The following is a 21,397-nucleotide window of genomic DNA, read 5'->3' as shown; positions in this document are numbered from 1 at the left end:
GTCCAGATCCACACATACATAAACGAAAAGTTTAGTCCTTTCATCATTAGTGAAAATGAGTCATTGTCTCATTAGATTTTTAGAGTGTCTTGTTGGCAGGTGGCATAAAAATCCCTTTTTTTAGGTGTAATCTTTTTTGTTTTTTAATTTAGTTGAAATGAGAAGGATATTTTGTTTTCTTTTTTGCATGGAAAATTGATGTTAATTTCAATGCTTAATTATTTCAATCTTCTGTCCTTCATGGATCTTGAATCTGTTGCATGAACATTTTTAACAATCTCGTTCTGATCATAGCTCCTCCTCAATCTGTAATTAGAAAGACAATAAGTTTCAGTGCACTCAAACCCACGTCCTCTTGCATTGGCAACGATACTCATACCAATTGAGCTAAGACTCAATCGGCATTTAGAGATCAAATTGTATAAAAAGTTTTTGTATTATGAATTGTTAAGAGATTTAATTCTCGTAGTTATAATTTTATAGTTTTAAGTTTTTTTTCGAAACATGTATTTTCAATCCCGATATTAATTGCTTTCGTTAATTATATTAAATAATTTGACATGATTTATTTATTTTTAAACATATGATGATGTGTTTTATATATATATATTTGTTAATCTGGACAAAAAAGAAGAAGAGAAAAAGTCACAATATTTGTCCTGTTGTATAAAATGCTAAGGATGGATAAATAATCAAAGACTGAAAATATATATTTTAGAAACAAAGAGACTATAAACAATCAAATTACACTAAAGAGACTGAATCTATAAAAGATACAAAACGTAGGGACTTTTCATGAAATTTTACCTTATTTATAACAATGCTTAACAAAACTTTTTCATGACTAGATTTTCAAAGGCCAAAATGCTTTAAATCTTCAAAGTTTTTGTAGTACAAATTAATTGGAATCCAAAGAAAAAGTTTTTCCATGCAAGCCCCCATATGTACAATTAATCTTTTTAACCATGGAAATAAGGACAATAATACTCATAAAATTTTGTTTCAGAAAAAAAGGGCAAACAAGAAGCATTATTTTCTTTATGATTTGCCTGACAAAAAAATGTTAAATATGCTTTCAGTCCTTGTACTCTGCAAACTTTTGAAATTTAATCATTTTACTTGTATAATTAGAAAATTAAAGTCCAATTTATATGAATTTAAATGTATAAAATTTCAAAATTCAAAGTTCTTATTTAAAAAAGCTCATCAACTTCATCATTTCCTTATGAGTGTATATATTAAATACAAGATCAGATTGTAATATTTAGACAACAAAGAGCTCAAAGGAGCATCATTTTCCTTTTCTTCCTGGAAAATATAACATTTTCTTCTATACCAAACAGAAAAAGAAGAAGAATCTGCCCTCTGTCTCTCCTTTGGAAGATCTTGCTTTCTGTAGAAGCTAATGGCTATCTTTTATATATATATATATATTCTTGTTTTCTTATCTTTAAGAATCATATTCTCCTTTCTCTTAAGGCATTTCCTTTTCTGGGTTTTCATTAGAAAAGGGTTTTCCTTCAAGACTACTGCTGCTCCAAACACTTGACTTCAAAGAACAATAAGTTGAAAAACTGAAAAGGTCTAGTTTGATCTCAGTCCCTATACTCTATAGATTTGAAATTTAATCTCTCTATTTTTAAATCTAGGAATTTAATCCTTTTACTTGTCTAATTTAAAAATTAAAATCCATTTGAAAACACGAATAACTTACTTCCGTTAATCTAAATATGTGTTATCGATTGAACTTTAATTTTAAAATCGAACAAGTAAAGAGGTTAAATTTCTACACTAAAAGCAGATGGACTAAAATTTCAAAGCTCCTAAAAGTATAAGGTATGGGGTAGAATTAAACCAAGTAAAAAACATGTTTTAAGAAAGAAAAAAAAGGGACCAAAAGAGAAATTAAAGAAAAAAGGGGAAAAATAAACAAAGAAATTGAGTGACATGATGCCACGTTTTAACAACTGATTCTTTTCACTTCTAAAATTACTTACTACTACTGCTACTGCTAGTACAGCCTTTGAGTGCAACTTTACCTATGAGTGCACATGTCCAAAACCTTTTTCCTTCCTTCAACTATTTCATCAAAGAAATCATCAATTTGTCCAATTATAGTTTCCACCCCACATCTCAACAGCCCAAAACAACTCTTCAAGTTGTCAATCTTGTCTTGTATCTCAACTTGCACTGATGATACCCCATATTTCACCATCCTTTCAATTTCACCCTTCACTTCTTCCATCGCCACCTTTGCTTCCCTAAACTCATAAACCATGATCCCAGCTGCCTGTTGCCCTCCATTTTGTTGTTCCATTTCGTTACACACCCTTTGGTGTAGCCTTGCAATTGAAACCATGAAAGCTGACCCAAACATCACATGCCCTTCGTGCTCGCCACGGATAAAGCTGAGTTGAGGCCAGTAATAGACGAGACCACTGAGCAAGATCATTAGGATCAATGAAGTCACATTCCTCATTGCATAAAGCACACCTCGGAACCCATTGAAACCATTCAACTTTGATTCTTTTGTAATGTTTTCATCAAATCTTAGTGATAGTTGTCTTGCTCTTGTTTCTATCAGGTTCCTATTTTCCTCTTCCAATCCTACAATTTCCCTTTGGCACCCCATCATTGCCCTTATAACCTACAACACCAAATCAAGAAAAAAAAAAGAAAGTAAACTTCCATTGAAAACCCAATATGAAAAGGTTTAGTGTGGACAAGGTTTTTGGTTTGGGTTATTTTGGGGTGAAATTATGGTTTTCATCAATTTAAAGTTTATTCCTTATAATTTAATTTAACATAATTTAATCCTCTATTTTTATAATATCATTATTTAGTTCAAATAATTAACCCACTTAATTATTTCGGAGAATTTCGGAGAAATGCCGTGAATTTTTTTTCTTGAAAATACTTCTTTAATCCCTAGATTTGACATAATTTAATTTCTCTATTTTTATAATATTATTAACTTAATCCAAATAGTTAACTTTTGATCTAGATTTTTCTTAAAAACACCCCATTTAGTATAAAAAATTCCATTTATGCATGATGAGTTAAAAATATTTGCTAAAATGTTGATTTTTTTTCCTAAAACACCCCTTCTAATATAAAAAAAACTCTATGTTTGCATTAGAAAATATGATTTTAAGAAGAAAAAATCAATGTAAATATTTTAACCGGATATAGTTAACTAATAACATTATAAATTTAGAGGGGAAAATTAACGTATAAGAATTAATCAAATTTAATGATAATAACGGACCAAAACAGCAATTAGACCAATTTGTTTTTGCACTGACCTGGCGAGCAAACTGTGGGTTGAAGTGGTGATGATGGTCAAGCGAGGAAGCAATATTGGCAGCGGAAGAACAATAGCTTTCAATCCCTGAAATGCCAGATTTGAGCAACAGGCAAGCTTCCCATAGCCTAGAGCTTTCATCCATGTACTCATCCAGCCATTTTTCTCCTACAGGAAGGTGAAGCCTTTGAACCAAAAGGGTCAATTGGGAATGAAAAGATCGAAGCGAAGAGAGGGTTTTTTGAAGGAACTGCATCGACATGAAGTTGCACGAAAGGAAAGTGCAGTCAAGGTCTTCAAGCTCTTGGTTTAGCATGGTGTAGAAGCCATTAACAGATGAAGTAGTGGTGCATGAAGGATCCATAATGGAAGAAGACGAAGAAGAAGGAGGAGGAGGAGGTGGGTTATGGTGGTGGTGGTGGGGGAAAAAGTTGATGGAGATTGATGGATATTTATATTGGAAGATGAAGGGAAAAAAAGGGGTGTGTAAGAGAAGTGATGAATAGAGAGCTATACCTTAATAGCTCAGTCTTCTATGGTGAAAAGGATTGTTGGGTGCAATTATGTATGTTTCCTATACAGTGGAGGCGATGATTGGGAATCTGTTGTCTTCATTATTTTTAAACTTAAGGTCTTATTTTGTTTGCAGTCCTTGTACTATGTGTTTTTGACTGATTTAGTCCCTTTATTATAATTTGGTCTTTTAGTTTTTCTTTTCCTTTCGAAATATGTATTTTTCAATTCTGAGATCAATTTTTCCATTAATTCTACCAAATATTTTGACGTGATTCATTTCTATAAGAAAGTACGATTGCATGACATGGGGAATGTATAATATTTATCCAACTGTACAGAAATATCAACGAAATGTGTATTTTTAATGTTGAGACCAATTCTGTTTCATTTTTTAATATGACATGTACAATATATGTTTAGCCTTGCGACAGATTGTAATTAATGGATTAAATCCATGAAGAAGGCATAGTACAAGGACCATTCATAGAAATTTACCAAAAAGAAATTAAGTTGAAACATGAAAACTTCATGAGCTTCTTTATATAATTGCAGTACCCAAAGGTAGAGTTTTTCTTTGTTAGTACAAATATTAATAAATGGAAAATGTAATTGAAAGTAAAATCAATCAAAAACAATCTTTGCAGCTCTTTATTCTATGATATGTTAGATTTTGTTCCTTGGGGGAGCTGTAATAGTTTGACCACTACTTTGATTTAGATTCTTCTCCTCCTTCTCATTCTTCCATTTTGATTTTGGTTACCCTTTTGAATTGAGTGCCCATGCCCTTTGCCTTATTGCCTCCTTTTACCTTTTCTCCATCTTCTCCAACATACTATTTCCCCTTTTTAACTATATGTATATAATATATTTAATTGTTAATTTCATCCCTCTGTTTTATAACAATTTAAAAGTTAATCCCTTTTTAAATTGTTAAATTTGGAAGTTAAAAAATTCAATAATTCAAGTTCCCATGTTATCAAGGCTGTTAGAAGTTAGAACTAAATCCCCCATTGAATGTCTAACTAGTGACATATAAATGGAAATGGCCAAACCACTTGGAGTTGGTTCATTCCTATCTTTGATTTTTCTTTTGTAAGTATAATTTTTTATTAATTTTTAAGATTTTAAATACTTTTTTTAATTTTTAATTGTAACTAATTTATTCTTTTCAATTTTTTAAGTGGTTAAAGTTAAAACCAGAGGTTAAACCTAGACTTGTTCATGGGTTGGATAATCTGTCTAGGTCTGAAGGTTCGCCTGAAATTTTACAGGGTTTGGTAAAAATATTTGGCCGGTTTAAAATATGGGTAGGGCTTGGGCTTGAACATTCAAGGCCCGAGCCCTACCCATTTTTAAGTTTATAATACTTTATGTTATGTTATTTTTATATATTATGTAATTTAGAACACATTAAAAAAACCTATACTATATAAAAACTTCCAATAAATAAAAAAATATAAAAATTATTAAATATTAAAATAAAATAAAATAAAATAATTAAAAATTAATATAGGCGGACCTAAAATGGGATTGGCTTAGTCTTTTGCAGATTTTGACAAAATTTTAGGCTCATATTTCAAGCTAGGCCGAGCTTAGGCAAGTATAAAATATGTTAATATCATATTTAAGCCTGACCTGGCACATGAGCACCTCTAGTCCAACCTCCAATCCAATTCTTATAACGATGGTGTTTGTCAATGGTTTGACTAAACTTCTTAGATTTTGTGAAGTACAAATGATGTTATACTCTTGCTTTAGATCCCCTCGCTAGATCAATCGACTACTTAGAAATCTAACGACACACATCATTCTTGCTAGGGGAACGATATACCTATCCTAAACAGCATGTCACACTTAAGAGGCTCACACAATTCGTAAAAAAATATATCGAAAATGGTTTTTAATGACACTAGTCAACCCACCAATTACAATTGGCATGTCCCAATCATTTGGCTTTAACAATGTCTTAAACTATTACAATACTCATGGAATAGAAAACTCAGGGATTGTGGGCCATGCCCATCTATCTTCCTTGTGTAAATAACCTCTCTCAAACTCTCAACCACTTTGGTAATATCATCAAGCCCCCTGTTTAACAAATTTGAGAAATTAGAGGGACTAAAATTTAAATTTTTATAAAGTAAAAGGATGCAAATAAATGTTGCTTAGTTTCAATCTTTTGGGTTTTATTAATTAATATTCCTCAATCACGGTCTGTTTTTATTGGAAGTGGGAATAGAGACGATAGATTTCTTTTGAATTAGGAAGAGGTTAAGCACTAATTTATGTTTACACTTTACAATGTGGATTCTTTTACTTTGCGTTTTCCAAGAACCGACATTCTATTTTAGGCATCAAATTTAAGATTTATTTGTTTTAACTTTTGATAAGTAATATTATAATAATTAATTAAAGAATTCGCTCTTGTTACACCAATAATATTATATTACTTTTATTTTTTTAGAAAAAAAATTATCACCGTAAATAGAATTATTTTTGTAATTATAATAAATCTGATCATGGTCGGATCGGGTCAGGTCGATGCAAAATTTTACCTGAGGTAAATTCGGCAAAGCAACACCAAACAACAACAGGAAAAAAAAGTTAGGCAAATTCAGGTTGACCCGAGTCCGGGTAAAATAATCTTTTTGGACTTATATTTTTACTAAAATCCTCCCACTTTTCAGACGGGCCTTTAAATCTAAACGGGCGGTCTGATCATGATGAGTTCTAATCATATCCAATAAATACTAAATTAACCTGTTGAATTAATCCTTGATCTTCACTTCATTGGAGATTAAGGAACAATTATTATTGATGTCGTTGTGTCGACTTGCTATACACTTGAGGATGTAGTTTGGTAAACCATGTGTGTTACATATAACCACTTTGCTTGGAGGAATAGTCAAGTCAATTACCTGAATCAAAGAAGAGTTTGTCCGTATGCTCCCCTAATTGAAAGGTCTCATGGACTTGCCAAATTAAGGACTATTTAGGGACATCTCTCATCAAATTTGATAAAATCCCTCATTTTATTATTGAATTTATTTAATATAATCGGGTCACATCCAATCATATTTAAGTATTTTATAATTTTATTATTATTATTTTTTAAAAAAAATTACTCTCAACACTTCGAGTGAACCATTTTTAACCTTCGACTTAATATCTTGTATCAATAATATCTACATTTGGTGTTCAATTTTTGTTTCTTTTTTTGGTTATTAAGAAAAAGACAAAAACAAAGAAAGTGGGTTATTCATGGGAAAGAGAGAGTAATGTGGTAGAACCACATCTGCAAATTCTGTTAGTTGGAATAGATTAGGCCACAAGCTGTCATGAAATGACAACACTTTCGGCAGTGATGAGTTGCATTAATATTACATATTCTGTGGTTCAATAACGTCTTGTAACATCATTTTGAAGGGATTATAATTTGGGCCCCAAAGATCCCCCATTCAACCTAATTCTACTTTGTACTATAGGTGCTCATGGGCCGGGTGCCCGGCCTGGCTCAATGGCCTGTCCGAAATATGAGAGAGTTCGGATAAAAATATAGGCTCGAAATATGGGTTTGAAAAAAATGAGGCCCGTTTATAGAAAACGGGCCGGGCCTCGGGCACCAAATTTTTTGTCTGGGCCCGACCCGAATAAAATAAATAAAGAAATATTTTTTTTTATTTTTTAATTTTAAAATAAATTTTTGGTGTTTATTAAAAAATGGGCCGGGTCAGCCTGGGCTCGGGCTTAGGAATTTTTCCCAGGCCGGGCATGGACAAAATTTTAGGCCCATATTTTGGGCCCGGTCCTAGGACGCGGGCCAAAATTTTTTGCGCTCTGCCCAGCCCGGCTCATGGGCACCTCTACTTTGCACCCAATTTTCATTCTATACACAGTTTATAAGTTGAATATATTGATACGGATATTGTTATTAATGTAAGAAGATATATGTTTAAATACATTGAAATGTATATTATCCTCCTATTTATGGATTGAGAATGAACCGTGGATACTTCTCGTCATTATCTTAAAAAGAACAAATATTATTAGAACCTATAATGAAATTATTAAACAAAATCGTATTCCCTACCATTTTTTGGTTTGAAACTCTTATGGTGTAGGGTGTTTATATTGAGTTAATTTTAATTGGGTTTGGACCTTTAGATAAAAAATATTTTCTTTAGTGTTGTTTTTTTCTTTCATAAATAGGGGTAAAGTAAAAAATTCGGGTAAAATAAAATTTTAAAATTTTGGAAGTGTAAATAGAAGTGTTTGTGGGCTGGATTGGGTCATGTTTAGATTGAGTTTAAACATAATATTAATATATTTTATGGTTGATCAAGCCTGATTTGACTCAAATTATGAGCCTAAAATTTTATCTAAATTCATCCATAATTGTAAATGACAAACCTATTTTTATTTTAGACTAGTCCATATATTTTTTTTTAATTTTTAAAAATATATTTATATTAATTTTAACTTAATATTTTTTATTTGTTAAAATTGTATATATAAATATCTTAACATTTCTTTTATACTTACATGATAGTATATATAATATTATAGATTCAGTTTTTATGTGTTATAATTAATATATTATATACATAGAACATGGGTCGACCCGAGCTTGGGCCTTAAACGTCTGAGTCTAACCCATGTTTTAAATATGCCTAACTTTTTTTTAAACTTATTTTTTGAGTCTAATTTTTTTACCCCAAACCTCCCAAATTTAATACGGATAGCTCAATCCTTGAACGGGAACTAAAACTGATAATATATTATTTAATCAAGAGGGGAGGCCTCAACCCTTTTCAAGTTTCAACTATGCATCTATCCATTATTTAATATATATTGAACTCTTTATAATTCGATTTAACAAATGTTGGTAATCTACAAAAGAAAGAATTATAGATGTGATGACATGTTGAGATTCGAGGCTTATGTGATTATGGGTCGGGTCAAGTCGGGCCCAGACAAATTTTTAGGCCCATATTTCGGGCCGGACCGGGCTCGGGCAAAAAAAGTTTTACCCGAGGCTCGGCCCGTTTTCTAAACGGGTCTCTTTTTTTGCTCAAACTCATATTTTGAGCCTACATTTTTATCCGAATCCTCCTATTTTTCAGACGGGCCGAGTAAGCCAACCCATGATCACCTCTACTTACACTTACCAAATTTCATTTATATTTTTTTTTTCTGCTTGCACATTCTACTAGACTAGTCCACCCCTTTCTACTTGAAATCCACTTCTTTAACAAAATGATTATGAATAAAGGTATTCATAGATCAGATTGAGTTATTGTTTAAAAATAATAATATTTTATTTAAATTTAATTTATAAAATATATAAATATTAATATAAATTTATTTTATAAAATATTTATTATTGTTAAATAGTAAAACAAGTTTAGTTGATTTAAAATTGAAAAATCTAAACTCAAACTCAACTTAAAGTATGCGTTAAAGCCATCTAAGTCTTATTATAATATTGCAGCGGCGAAGCAAGGGGTTGGTAGGAGCCCTAGCCTCCCCTCAAATGGAAAATTTTCTATTTAAACCCTTTATAATTTATAAAATTTTAAATTAGTAATGGTAAAATTACACTTTGACCCCCAAATGATAAAAATTGATTTAATCCTTTAAAAATTATAAAGATATAGACCATTAAAATAGTGAAATTACATTTTCACTATCGTAAAAATATACAATTTAATTCCGCCCCCCTCAAAATAATTTTCTACCTCCGCCATTGCTTGCATGGACTATATTATGCACTAAATATCGTTATCACTAATTTTAAAAAAGTTCCATCATTTTCTCAATATGTTATTTTTATACAATTCACATTTCTATCCATAATCTCTCCAAATCCTTTAAATCGAAACATAATGTGCACTTGAACGACCTCGAATCCACATTCTCTTATATGTTGCAACAAAAATGATGTCAATTGAACTAAAATTCAATAAACCATTTTGCTAATGTCCTTGAAAGTAAAAAATGTTTTCAAACCAAGGGAATAAAATATAGTTGCCTAATAATGTAAAGCTTAGTAATTTTCTTTTGGTATTTTCCATGTTTATTTTACAGTGCATGTATAAGATTTGTAGTTATCCCTCTTAATAATATTGTTTTTAAAATTTGAATCTAACACTTGTTGATAAAGCTAGTAATTTTTTTATCTAAACAAGTTTGTCATGTCCTTCTCGAATTTACTACATAATGCTACCTTTTAAAAGTAATTACATGAATCAACTGCGTTAAATTTTTTATTTAAAATTTTCAAAAATAAAAAGTTTATCATTATCTCTTATCACTTCAATGGAATCAATTTCGGCCCCTGCTTCATCTGTTACAATGGCATTTCTCGCATCGATCCCGAATTTTTCTCCTGCGACAAATTGAGTGAAAATACTTACTTGTTTGCAAAGGGCTAGATATAAGAGAGGGTTAACTGCACTGCACATCTTCAAATTATTGTTTAGATTTTAAATTGGCTAAAAACTTTAAAACATTGTAATTGAGTGCTCTAAGTACATTAATATTGTATTAATTAGGTTCTTGAATTAGCCTAGCTATTAACTTGGTTGTTAGATGTCAACTCGATGTTAAACATATTTAAAACATGAGGATCAAATTGAAAATATGTGTATCAATTGCATGGATAGTTGGATCTGAAGTGTTAATGAAAAGAAATAGTAATATTTGATTTCTTTTAACACGTCATATTCAAACTATGCATTCAATAGATATATATGTATTTACAGTTTAATCCACATATTTTAAATATGATTCATGCCAGATCTGAATCGGCATTTAACGCTTGAATTAACAATTAGGTTGACAGAAGGACTTGATTGATACAATTAGGGACAAATCTAGGACGAGATAAAATTATAAAAGTTCAAGGGGTCAATGCTAAAAACTTGTTGCTAAAAGTGCTTAAATTAAGTTATTATTTTTTGAGAGGCTAAGAAAACTTAAATTAAATAGTTTATTATAACCAAGGGCTAAGATTGGAATTAGCCCATTTAACCAAGGGGGTCAAGCTTCTCCCTGTCCTCAGCTTCGTCCTTGGATGTAAGGATAAAACAGTATTTAGTCCTTGAATTTTTTTTTATATTAGTCTTAAAATTTGACAACTTTTCTCTTTTTTTTTGGTCTATGCAATGATGTTACACTATGATGTTGTGCCATATCATCACCTAAAAGATTATAATTTTTTTTATAAATAATTTAGGTGATCAATATTAGAGTGTCACATCATCACAAGGATCAAAATTAAAAAAAAGTTATAAATTTTCAGGACTAATGTGGATAAAAAAAAGTTCAAGGACCAAGTTGGAAAAAATTACCAAGTTCAAGGGTAAATGTTGCCTTACCCCTTGGATATAATAACATTTAGTGACCAATTTAAAATCTATACTATAATTTGGGGACGTCTAGTGGAATTAAACCTGTAAATTAAAATGTTAGTTCAGCTATGATCCAAACCTGCAAAGTTGATGAGCTGATCAAAAGAACCAGGCAACCTTATTAGCTTCCCAGGCTCCATGCAACTAGATTCTTTCCTCATTAATGGATGCCCTCTATAGATGCCCACCCTTGGATGGTCTATCCCTCTGCAGCTTTTGCCTACTATGCCCACATGACGGTCACCTTCAACCTCCTTCAACGGCGGTTCGTTGTCGGTCATCACCGTGATTCGGTGGCCGATCTCTCGCTTCTTCACCATTTCATTCAAAGTCGTGGGAGAAAATTCGTACGTGTTTGGATCGACGACGTCCGCTCCATTCATTACGAGCAGGTTAACCATTTCTTGGTGTTTCTCTTTCATGGCGACTTGTAACGCCGTCGATCCATGGCGATCCTTCGCGTCGACGTTCAGTCCTTGTTTCAATAGTTCTTGCATCACCGTCAGGTCGTTCCTTCTGGCGGCAGTGCATAGGAGATCGCCGGCGGTGAACGGGTCGGAAATGGAGGCGAAATGGTATAGTATCCTGAATATTGAATGGTGCCTCGAGGATATAGCATCCCACAGTGCAGTGTTGCCGTTTGTATCTGCAACATATATATTTTAAAGAATTTGATTAATTCTGAGATTAATTAATTGGTCAAATTCTAGTCTTAATCCCTTTATTATACTCAAATTTAATATTTAATCCTTATACTTTAATTTTACATAATTTTGTCCCTTTACTTTTAATAACAATCCATGTCCATAATAGACAAAAATTGATGAATTTAAAAAGCATTACAATGTCTTATTTTTACCTCGTAAATGCACATTGCAAGCATGCTTAAGGAGCACCAATACACAATCTTCATGCCCTTTTGATGCTGCTATGTGCTGAGAAATCAAACAATAGTTTAGGTTAGTTCGGGTTTATTATGATTGTAATGTATGTTACTTCGACTCTTCAGTTCTCTTCAAATTAAAACGCACCAACGGGGTTCTGCCTTTAGAATCTCCTATGTCGGGATCCAATCTTGCCCTGAGAAGCTCGTTGAGGAAAGCAGCATTGCCGGTGTCAGCCACATCAAGCAAATTAACGGACATGTTTTTCGGATCACCGTCTTCTTCTCCGCCCTCCATTACTATACCTCCAACTTTAAGATCCTTAAGCCTTTTGTTATGCTGCAACATGTTACATGTTCAACTTCAACCCCTAAGTTTGCAAACTATTAACATAAACAAGCGGCTAGAAACTAGTGAACGGAGAGACCTTAAGGAAGTTTTTAAGGACAGCAACATTATCTTCGTGTTTGGCCTGCATTGCTTCGATCAGATCGGCGGTTTTGAGCCTCAAGAGTTGCGAAAGCGACTTGGTCCGGAACGTAAACCTTTGAGGCCGGCAACAAAGCGCACCGATTTCTCCGAACATGTCCCCACACTGCAGGGTTCCAACAACAGCTTCCTCTTTCTCCATCTCACACTCGATGATTTCTACTTCCCCCGACACAACGATGTAAACGTCTTCTGGCGCTTCGTTTTGCATCGTAACGTCCTCTCTTGGCGGTACGTATTCGGCTTTCATCTTCGCCACCTGATAAAATTTCAAAAAATAAAATAAAATAAAATCCCATAATTCGAATCTCTTTACAAAATTTGACACAAACACTTACCAGGTGCAGCAGGGTTTCCCTTGAAACGCCATTGAAAAGGTATACTTTTTCTACTATAGGTAAAAACAAGTGCTGGCAAATGCTTGTGTAAATGGATTTAGGGAATTGTTCAATGAGTTGTTGCTGATTCAAGCTCTCAGCTTTAAACCTCAAACACATGTAAGCCAATATCTGGTCTTTTAACCTTGGGGGCAACCGGTTTCTAGACACAAAATTTGAAGCTGATTCAATACTTTTCCTCTGCAACATTTTTGAGAAAAATTACATAAAATTCTCGAATATATGGCGGTCGAATTCTGGTTTTGATTCCCCTTTAGGATTTAAATTCGAGATTTAGTCATTATTCTTTAATTTTACATTCATTGCTAAGTAGTTTTCTTAAAATGGCTTGTTTTTTTATTATTCCCAACCCTGTTAAAATTTAGTTTATTTTATTCTTTTTATTAGCATAAAGATTAAATTGATACATTTAATAGTAAGGGGATTAATTTGAATTCGAGAAACTTTAGAAGAACTTACAAATTCCATGGTGCGTCGAGTTCCTTCAACCACTAAATTAGTCATGTTACCAATTATATAAGCAGTCAAGCCGAGGTTGAAGAGCATGTAGAAGATGATAAAGATCATTTCAGCGGTGTTGACTGCATGGAGATCGCCGTAGCCGACGGTGGTCATGGTGGTGATGGACCAATACAAAGCCGAGATATATCGGATCCAAAGGCTTGTTTCCCTGAAATTTGGATTCACGGACCCAAGCCATGTGTTTCCCTGCTGCGGATATCTGTCAGCCAGCATGTAGTAAAGGCATGCTGCACTATGCACCAGAAACAGTGTCACCTGCATTCACAGTGTCAATTATATAGGGGAGTTAATACTAATGCCCAGCTCAAATATATTTGGTCCACATATTTTAAATATACTGCAAGCCAGATTGAACTGTGTATTTAATGCTTAAATTGATGGTTAAATTTGCGAAAAGATTTGATCAACTTGGTATTTGGACGATTTTGAAGTTGATTACCAATTCAAAATCTGGAGGATAATTTCAGTTTTCACTTACAGCTATAAGCCTGGCACACCGGATCCAAAAATAGCTGAATCTAATGTCCTTCTCCAGCCTACAAAAAGTAGTGTCAATAAAAACGTAAAGATTCAAGGGTTTGATACGAAATTTGACCCAAACTTTGATACATTAAGCCAAAAAGAAAAAACCTGGTGAAAAGCTGCTTGACCCGCCTGAGACGCCAAAATCTGAGCAATCCCAAAAGGGAATAAGAGAGTCCCATTTTGCTTTTGCCAGTGAACAAATAGGCAAGTGCATCAAATGGGATAGTGGATGCCACATCCATTAAGAACCATGTTGAAAGGTACCTAAAATCCCAAAACCATTTCATCATTTTCCCCCTTTCTTTTATGTACTTTGTGAAAATTAATCTTTTCAAAGTTTGTGATTATATTATCAACAATGTTATATTCACGAATCAAATCTCATAATGTATAAGTATTTTGTTTTAAATTTTATATGAAAAATAAAATTATCCTCAAAATAATATCTATTACTTTGTAAAAGTAACGAGTTTTTGATAACTTTATGACTGAATTAGAACTTAGTTGATAATGACATCAATTCAATCGAAATCTTAAACACAGTTGCATATTATTCTATTAGAGGGTTTCTTTTAGTTATTTGCTTTGAAATAGATTTATTGAACTATGAATGCAAGTTGTTACTCGAAACTCGAGTTGATGATTTGAATTAAAATTTTTTTTAAAAGATTTAAAAAAAATTGTGTATAAAGCAACCCCTAATTGATTTATTTGTGGTGGAATATGTTCTCCATCCATTAACAAATAAATTAGGAACCTAGTATGGAGAATAAATTCATCAAATCCAATATTTTAGGTAAATATACATATTCCTTTTAATTATTTAGAATAAAAGGATCTAGATTTCTTTTTATTGGATAGTTATTCGATATATTAATAACGGAAATTTTAATTTTACAAGCGGGATTAAAAGATAACCACATATCCTTAATTAATATTTATAAAATAAAAGAAATAAACGGAACATATTGCAGCTTTTTAACCCTGCTTGTGAAGTTAAAAATCTTCATCACTAATATATCAAATAATAATAATTTTTATTAAACATAATTTAAAATGTGTTATATTTACATACATGTTTGATATTATAAGTATATATATATTTATACAAAGTCTACGTTTCTACCCATAAACTCTCCCATCCTTAAATTTGATAACAATACGCGCTTAAGCGCGTATAAAATTATGTCTTACTAGTTGTTGTGATACCAACAGCATCAACTAAGTTAAGGCTCAATAATGTTATAAATATATTTAATATTTAATATTTTTTATATAATTAATTATACATATTAACTAATATAGGTATGTAATTTGAGATTTAGTATTATATTTAATTTAATTTAGTATGTTTAAATTGATAACATTATTAGTTTTCATAGTTAAAGCTATAAAAATTAGAACTTTTTACTGTTTTGTGACATATTCAACCAATAATAAAATTACATATCAGTCAATGCTTGGGGCTTAAGCTCTTCAATTTTTTGAAAATGTTACTTAAACCCTTAAATTTTTTGAAAATTTTAGTTGAGTTCTACAAAAGTTTTGAAATATTGATTAAACCTTCAAAATTTTTGAAAATTCTCATTACTTTTTTAAAAATTTCTATTAAACCTCTTAATAATTTTAAAAATTTTCACTAAACCCCAAAATTTTGAAAAAAATTAATTAAACCCAATTTCTTTTAGAATTTTAATTAGCCCCTTAAATCTTAATGCCACATTCAACCACACTAACTGAGGTCAATCTTTTTATAAAATTCCACATCACCATTTTAAACTAAAAGGTGTTATCAATTTGGGTCTACTAATAATATTATAAAAGTGAAAGGATCAAATCATGCCAAATTAAAATAGAAAGATAAAATCCTAAATATATAACAAAAAATAGTATAGGGACTGCAATCAAAATTAGACTGATAATATAATAACGATTAAAACCAACCTTAGGGCAATCTTTTTGGGGTCTCGGACAAGCAGATGAGTGGTTGAATCGATATAGGCAAGGAAAAACGTCAAGACAATATCGACGCCGAAGAAAAAATCGACAACATTGTCGGCGATGTAGAGGTTTGTGGGCGGAGACGACGACGTGAAAAACGCTACTTCCAATGGGTAAACCCATGCTGAGTAAAATACTAACATCACCATAAATGTTTCCCACCACCTGCAAATGCAATTTCCATTTCTTTATTACACTTCTAATTAATTTATATATATTATTTTATATTTCTTCGACTATATGGGGCAAATTGTTATACGATTATAATAATTTTTATATATATATTTTATATTTTATTATATAATAAGTCGATTCGAAATCCAACTCAGAAAATCGACCTAAAAAATCGCTTAAAATACTGTTAATGCTGTGTATCAACAAATTTTAATTTTAATTAATCTGCATTGCATGCTTAAATTCAATATTTTTTCGTTCCCAGTATATGTATATTAGAGGTGCTCATGGGCCGGGCGGCCCGCCTGAAATATGGGAGGGTTTGGGTAAAAATATAAGCCCAAAATATGGGCTTGGGCAAAAAAACGAGGCCCGATTAAAAAACAGGCCGGGCCTCGGGCACAACTTTTTTGGCCCGGGCCCGGCCCGGCCCGAATACAATAATTTTTATTTTTTTTTTTATTTTTTTAAATTTTAAAATACTTTTAAAATACTTTTTTTAAATTTTTTTAATTTTAAAATATTTTTAAAATAAATTTTTTATTTTTGTTTTAATTTTTTAAATAAATTTTTTGTATTTATTTAAAAAACAGGCTGGGCCGGGCCGGGCCCGGGCTTATGATTTTTTTCTCGGGCCGGGCCTGAACAAAATTCTATGCCCATATTTCGGGCCGGGCCAAAATTTTTTTGAACCCGGCCCGAACTCGACCCGGCCCATGAGCACCTCTAATGTATATATTGGATGATTGAAAGCCGTAAAAGATTTGGTTGAATATGGAGTCAAGTTGGGTTGGATTTTATTTTAATAGATAATTTTTTTTTTCATTTATAAGAATAAAACTTTAGTGGGTCGAATTAATATAATTTCTATAAAATTTAAATTTGAATATGTAAATCTACTTTAAAATCTGATTTCAAATTAAATTCGATAATTAATATTCGAATTAATTAAGTTATCAGCTAAATATTCACATTTAGTAAGCATAGAAATATTTTTAAAAAATAAAATAAACAGATATTCAAATCCGTAAAAATAAATAATATTTGAAAAATGAATATATAAAATATATGCTTTCACTCTAAATCTATAGCCAATACTAATTAAAATATCTAAATATATTAGAATAAAAACACAAATTAAATATCTATAAATATTCAAATTTACGCTATCTATTATTAATTAAATATGAAATATTATTCTGACGTCAAAGTCCTTACTATTCTATCCAACTGAAATTTATGGTATCTGTATTGTGAAGAGGTATGAAACAGAGACCTCATGTCATTATGTATTTCTTTTAAATCATTTAATGATATTTTAGTAATTTTCTTTTTCATGTCATTGATACTTAATATTGGTATTTTTCTTAACTTGAACCCTGAACCTGACCCCGAGCTCAAACCTTGAACTCGAAATCTTGTATCAAAAGGCTAAAATTAGGGTTTAGGGTTCAAGTTTGAGTTCAAGGTCAGGGTCGAGTTTGGGGTCCGAGGTCCAAACCTTAGAGTTCGAGTTTAAGATTCCGGAGTAAAAAGAATTACCAAAGTTATGTATCAATGACATGAGAAAATTGTTGATATGTTGTTAAATAATTAAAAAAAGATATAAGATGACGTGATGCCCCTAATTCATACAATCCTTCCTCGTGTCGTGGATTATTGAATTTCAAACCATTAAGTTATAAAAAATGTACTCTAAAGTGATTCAAGTTTATCATCTTTCCTTCTTTTGGCCTAAACTTTCCACAAAGAGATAGTAATACAGTACTTTAAAGTGATATTGTTTTATCTGGGTGAGTTAGGGTATGTTAACCAAATAGTCTACTTCCAAATTTCCATATTACTACACTTGTGTTTTTCTCTTTGGTATATATTAAAAATTGAGAAAGGAGGATACCAATAGTTTGTTTCAACCTTGATATTTTGGGTGTTATGTTAATGCCTTCATTTTTGCTTTCTTATGAGGTTGATATATTTGTATTGTTTTTTATTATATCCATATAAATGGTAGCTCCATTAACTTCTACTTTTTGAAATGCTTATTTTCAATCCTCCAATATATCAATGTATTTTGTTGTCTTTTTATTATTATTTATCATGCAATTTTAGTAAATTTAATCTTAGTTTAGGAAGGTTTCTCAAAAGGGAAAAGTGAAATTTTTAGTTTTTGAAAAAAATATTTCTGGGTCAATTTTTGGCTCGGGAGAAACACTTTTTCTCTGAAAAAGCAACTTATTTAGAAATGCTTTTGTCCCCAAAGAGCTTCTTAAAAGCAATATTAAACCGGCCCTTTGTGCAAATTTTTTTATATAAATAGAAAAAATAAATTTCTAGATATATAAGTCACATGATTATATATATGTTAAAATATAATAAACCAGGTCAAGTTCTTGATGTAATCAACAGGAAAAAAATGTTATCTTTCAGGACTGAAAATATAGATTTAAAAAAATTAGAGACTAGAAATATGACGAGGGGTTAAATCCACCAAAAATATAAAGTACAAGGACCTTCCATAAATTTGACCAAACTTATCTTTGCATGCAATAAGATTAGTGGACTTGAACTACCCGGCTAATCGGCCTAATTGTAATTACGAAAAGGAGCATATTGCAAGAGATAAAGAAGATGGGGGAATCCATGAAATTTGGAGAAAGTTGAACTCAGCCAATAGATTTAACTAAACAAATTGCTTCAACAGAAATTTATGCAAATGAATGATAGGCACAAGTAGGTATGATATTTAAATCACAGCTCAACTCTGAAGAATTCTTGAAAGTAAAAAGGTGAGAGAATTTATGCAAAATTGGAAGTATAATGATAGTTGTTGGGGGCAAAATGCTTTGAACTTGGTGATTGAACCTATCATGAATATGCCTTTAAGTAAAAGTTTCTGGACCAATTTTTGTGAATAAAAAAACAGCTTTGAAAAAAAGCTTATCCCTATATACTGATTTTATTTTAGGAATTTATTCTGGACGAGTTGACAATATGTATTCATGTATGCTTTTTCATATGTTCCAAATAATTAACGTAAAAAAAAATTTAATCAAATAAAACAAATAATTGTCTCTCTCTTAGCAATTATTGGAGTAGTATTGCAGACATATATGTATATACACATAAAGCATACCTGTATCTTGAATCCATGGGAGAGATGATCCATCCTTTGGACTTGATGTGGCTGTGGTTATAGGTTGAAGCACCCAAAGGGGGAAGTATAAGCTTGGACAAGCTGCTCAAGCTCAGAGATGCATCTTCTTCATCTGAATTATGATCATCTGTGTGGGGTTGTGGGGTTTCATTTACAATACCATCATCTTTATTAAGCTGCTTAACCCTATCAACCTTTGCCATGTTTGAGCTTATGTTGAATCTTTCTGGAGAAAATTTCACTTCCATTTCCAAAGGCAAGCTTTGAGTTTTTTTTTAAAGCAAAAGCTGGGGGCTTTAAATACAGTGGTGAAGGACAGTGAATTAAAGAGAGTCTGAAGGAGAAGATGTGGGAGAAAAAGGCAAACCCCCAAATGAAAAAAATAGTAACAAGAGAGAGTTGATATAATTATTGTGGTTATGGGAGAGTAGTTGGTGGTCCAATAATAATAATTCAATCATTATATTTTTACAAAATTTAAATTTTAATTGTTTTGGTTAAAAAGTTATTAATTTTTTTATCTTTTCAATTTAAAATTTTAGTCTAATCATTAATATTGTTGATATTTTCTGTCAAAATTGGTTTACCATTAGATATGTTTACTCAGTTTATAATGATTTAATTTTTAGGTTGATATGATTGTATGAGTTATTGATAGTCATTTTTATACCAAAATATTAATGGCTTCAATGATTAGATTATGGTTTTTAAATCAAAATGAAAAATTAATCTTTAACTTTTTAATATGTTATAACACAAAATGTAGGTGTGACTTGTGGTGATTGTTTACTCAATGAGAGTGTAGAGAGCCAATAGAATGAGGGCAGTTCACATTGTGAGTATTGCGCATACTTATTATACTGGGAAGATTATGAGGAAGAGTTTTTATAGAGTAAGGTTGCTTGCCTTTCATCCACCTGGTGAGTGGAATCAGGGTTGGGCGAGGGTCCCAACCATTGAGTTACCCTTCCCTCTAGGTGTCGTGATAAGGTGGTGCGTGTCAACTTAAGGCAGTACTGGAGAAAAATTGGATGATATCAAGTTAAGTGACTGTTGGATGTGATGGGTTGATAAATTTTGTCAAGAGATCTTCCCAAAATATCTTTTATGGATTGCGTGTATCCCTTGGGATGATGTAATAGCGATGCTAAGAAGTTATGGTGAGGTTATTCATCATTAGGTTCTTATGGTGGTCAATTGTTTTGGTAAGGGGACTTAAGGTAGAGATTTAACGATTGCCCCCCTCACGGGTAGACGAAAGGTAAGTTATATAGTAGCATGGCTTGAGTTCTGACCGACATCGTGCGCATGCACATAAAACAATTATTTTAGAAAGCAATTTTTAAAGCACAATTTTACTACAAACGTATAAGTCAACTGTAATATTTATAGTGTTACAATGGAACACCAAAGTATTCTAAGGATCGAACCCAAAGAAGATGGCGATTAAGTGATAACTAGCATACATGATAGAGTCTAAGCAGTTACTCATATGATTTTATAGTACGGCAAATCATAACAAGAAAATTTTGCAAGAAAATTAAATATGCAAATCTATGGGCTAAATTGCAAAGAATATAAAATTAAGAATTTAAGCAAATAAATGACTAACGATGGTTGGTTGATTTCAATATGGTTCACCGGTTCTCAGACAAGAAACTTAAATCACTTAAATTCTAAGTAGCTTCATTTTATATTTCGATCTCAATTTTACCGACTTAGATGGCTTAGCTTCGATTTATCTCTTTGTCTCATGATTAATCCGAGACTAAAGAACGGGTGCACAACAAGATTACCTTTCGGTCTCACTTGCCTAGATATTCCCTTAGGGGTGTCACTTCCTAAGTTTTTAGGTCTATTCGATTTAGTCCAATTTATTACGATTTAGTCTTTGGTAAAAAAATCAGCTTATCCACATCTCTATCAACTAACCCCCTTTAAGGTTTAGCTACTCATGCTGAAAATAAAGAGGATGAACATGGAAACAGAAAACAAAACAACCATTGAAGTAAAACTGG

The 21,397-nt window shown here is 31.7% G+C and overlaps 2 protein-coding genes across 3 annotated transcripts; both read right to left on the bottom strand.

Moving 5' to 3' along the window:
* Positions 1–1,166: 1,166 nt before the first annotated feature.
* LOC107918872 (uncharacterized) lies at positions 1,167–3,849 on the bottom strand. Its single transcript, XM_016848451.2, has 2 exons — positions 3,306–3,849; positions 1,167–2,647 (listed from the first exon to the last, which is right to left on the bottom strand). Exons 1-2 carry the CDS (start codon positions 3,666–3,668, stop codon positions 2,036–2,038), a joined length of 975 nt encoding a protein of 324 aa, XP_016703940.1. The 5' UTR covers positions 3,669–3,849; the 3' UTR covers positions 1,167–2,035.
* Positions 3,850–10,073: 6,224 nt separating this feature from the next.
* LOC107920615 (potassium channel AKT2/3-like) lies at positions 10,074–19,760 on the bottom strand. 2 transcript variants are annotated; one of them, XM_016850410.2, is made up of 11 exons: positions 19,359–19,760; positions 15,995–16,216; positions 14,156–14,314; positions 14,004–14,061; positions 13,463–13,780; positions 12,944–13,183; positions 12,544–12,864; positions 12,264–12,455; positions 12,092–12,167; positions 11,312–11,878; positions 10,074–10,208 (listed from the first exon to the last, which is right to left on the bottom strand). In XM_016850410.2, the coding sequence occupies exons 1-11, from the start codon at positions 19,625–19,627 to the stop codon at positions 10,087–10,089; spliced, it is 2,544 nt and encodes an 847-aa protein (XP_016705899.1). In that variant the 5' UTR covers positions 19,628–19,760; the 3' UTR covers positions 10,074–10,086.
* Positions 19,761–21,397: the final 1,637 nt, after the last annotated feature.

The sequence above is a fragment of the Gossypium hirsutum genome, chromosome D13 (genome assembly GCF_007990345.1).
Source record: "Gossypium hirsutum isolate 1008001.06 chromosome D13, Gossypium_hirsutum_v2.1, whole genome shotgun sequence".
Classification (NCBI taxonomy): Eukaryota; Viridiplantae; Streptophyta; class Magnoliopsida; order Malvales; family Malvaceae; genus Gossypium; species Gossypium hirsutum.
This window is presented reverse-complemented; position numbering and strand designations above follow the sequence as displayed.

Coding starts and splice junctions, on each gene's coding strand:
- LOC107918872 (XM_016848451.2), bottom strand. CDS start 3,668: ATGGATCCTTCATGCACCACTACTTCATCTGTTAATGGCTTCTACACC. Junction 2,648..3,305: donor ACCCACAGTTTGCTCGCCAG/GTCAGTGCAAAA, acceptor TTGGTGTTGTAG/GTTATAAGGGCAATGATGGG.
- LOC107920615 (XM_016850410.2), bottom strand. CDS start 19,627: ATGGAAGTGAAATTTTCTCCAGAAAGATTCAACATAAGCTCAAACATG. Junction 14,315..15,994: donor CCCAAAAAGATTGCCCTAAG/GTTGGTTTTAAT, acceptor TTGGGATTTTAG/GTACCTTTCAACATGGTTCT. Junction 11,879..12,091: donor TTGCAATGTGCATTTACGAG/GTAAAAATAAGA, acceptor TATATGTTGCAG/ATACAAACGGCAACACTGCA.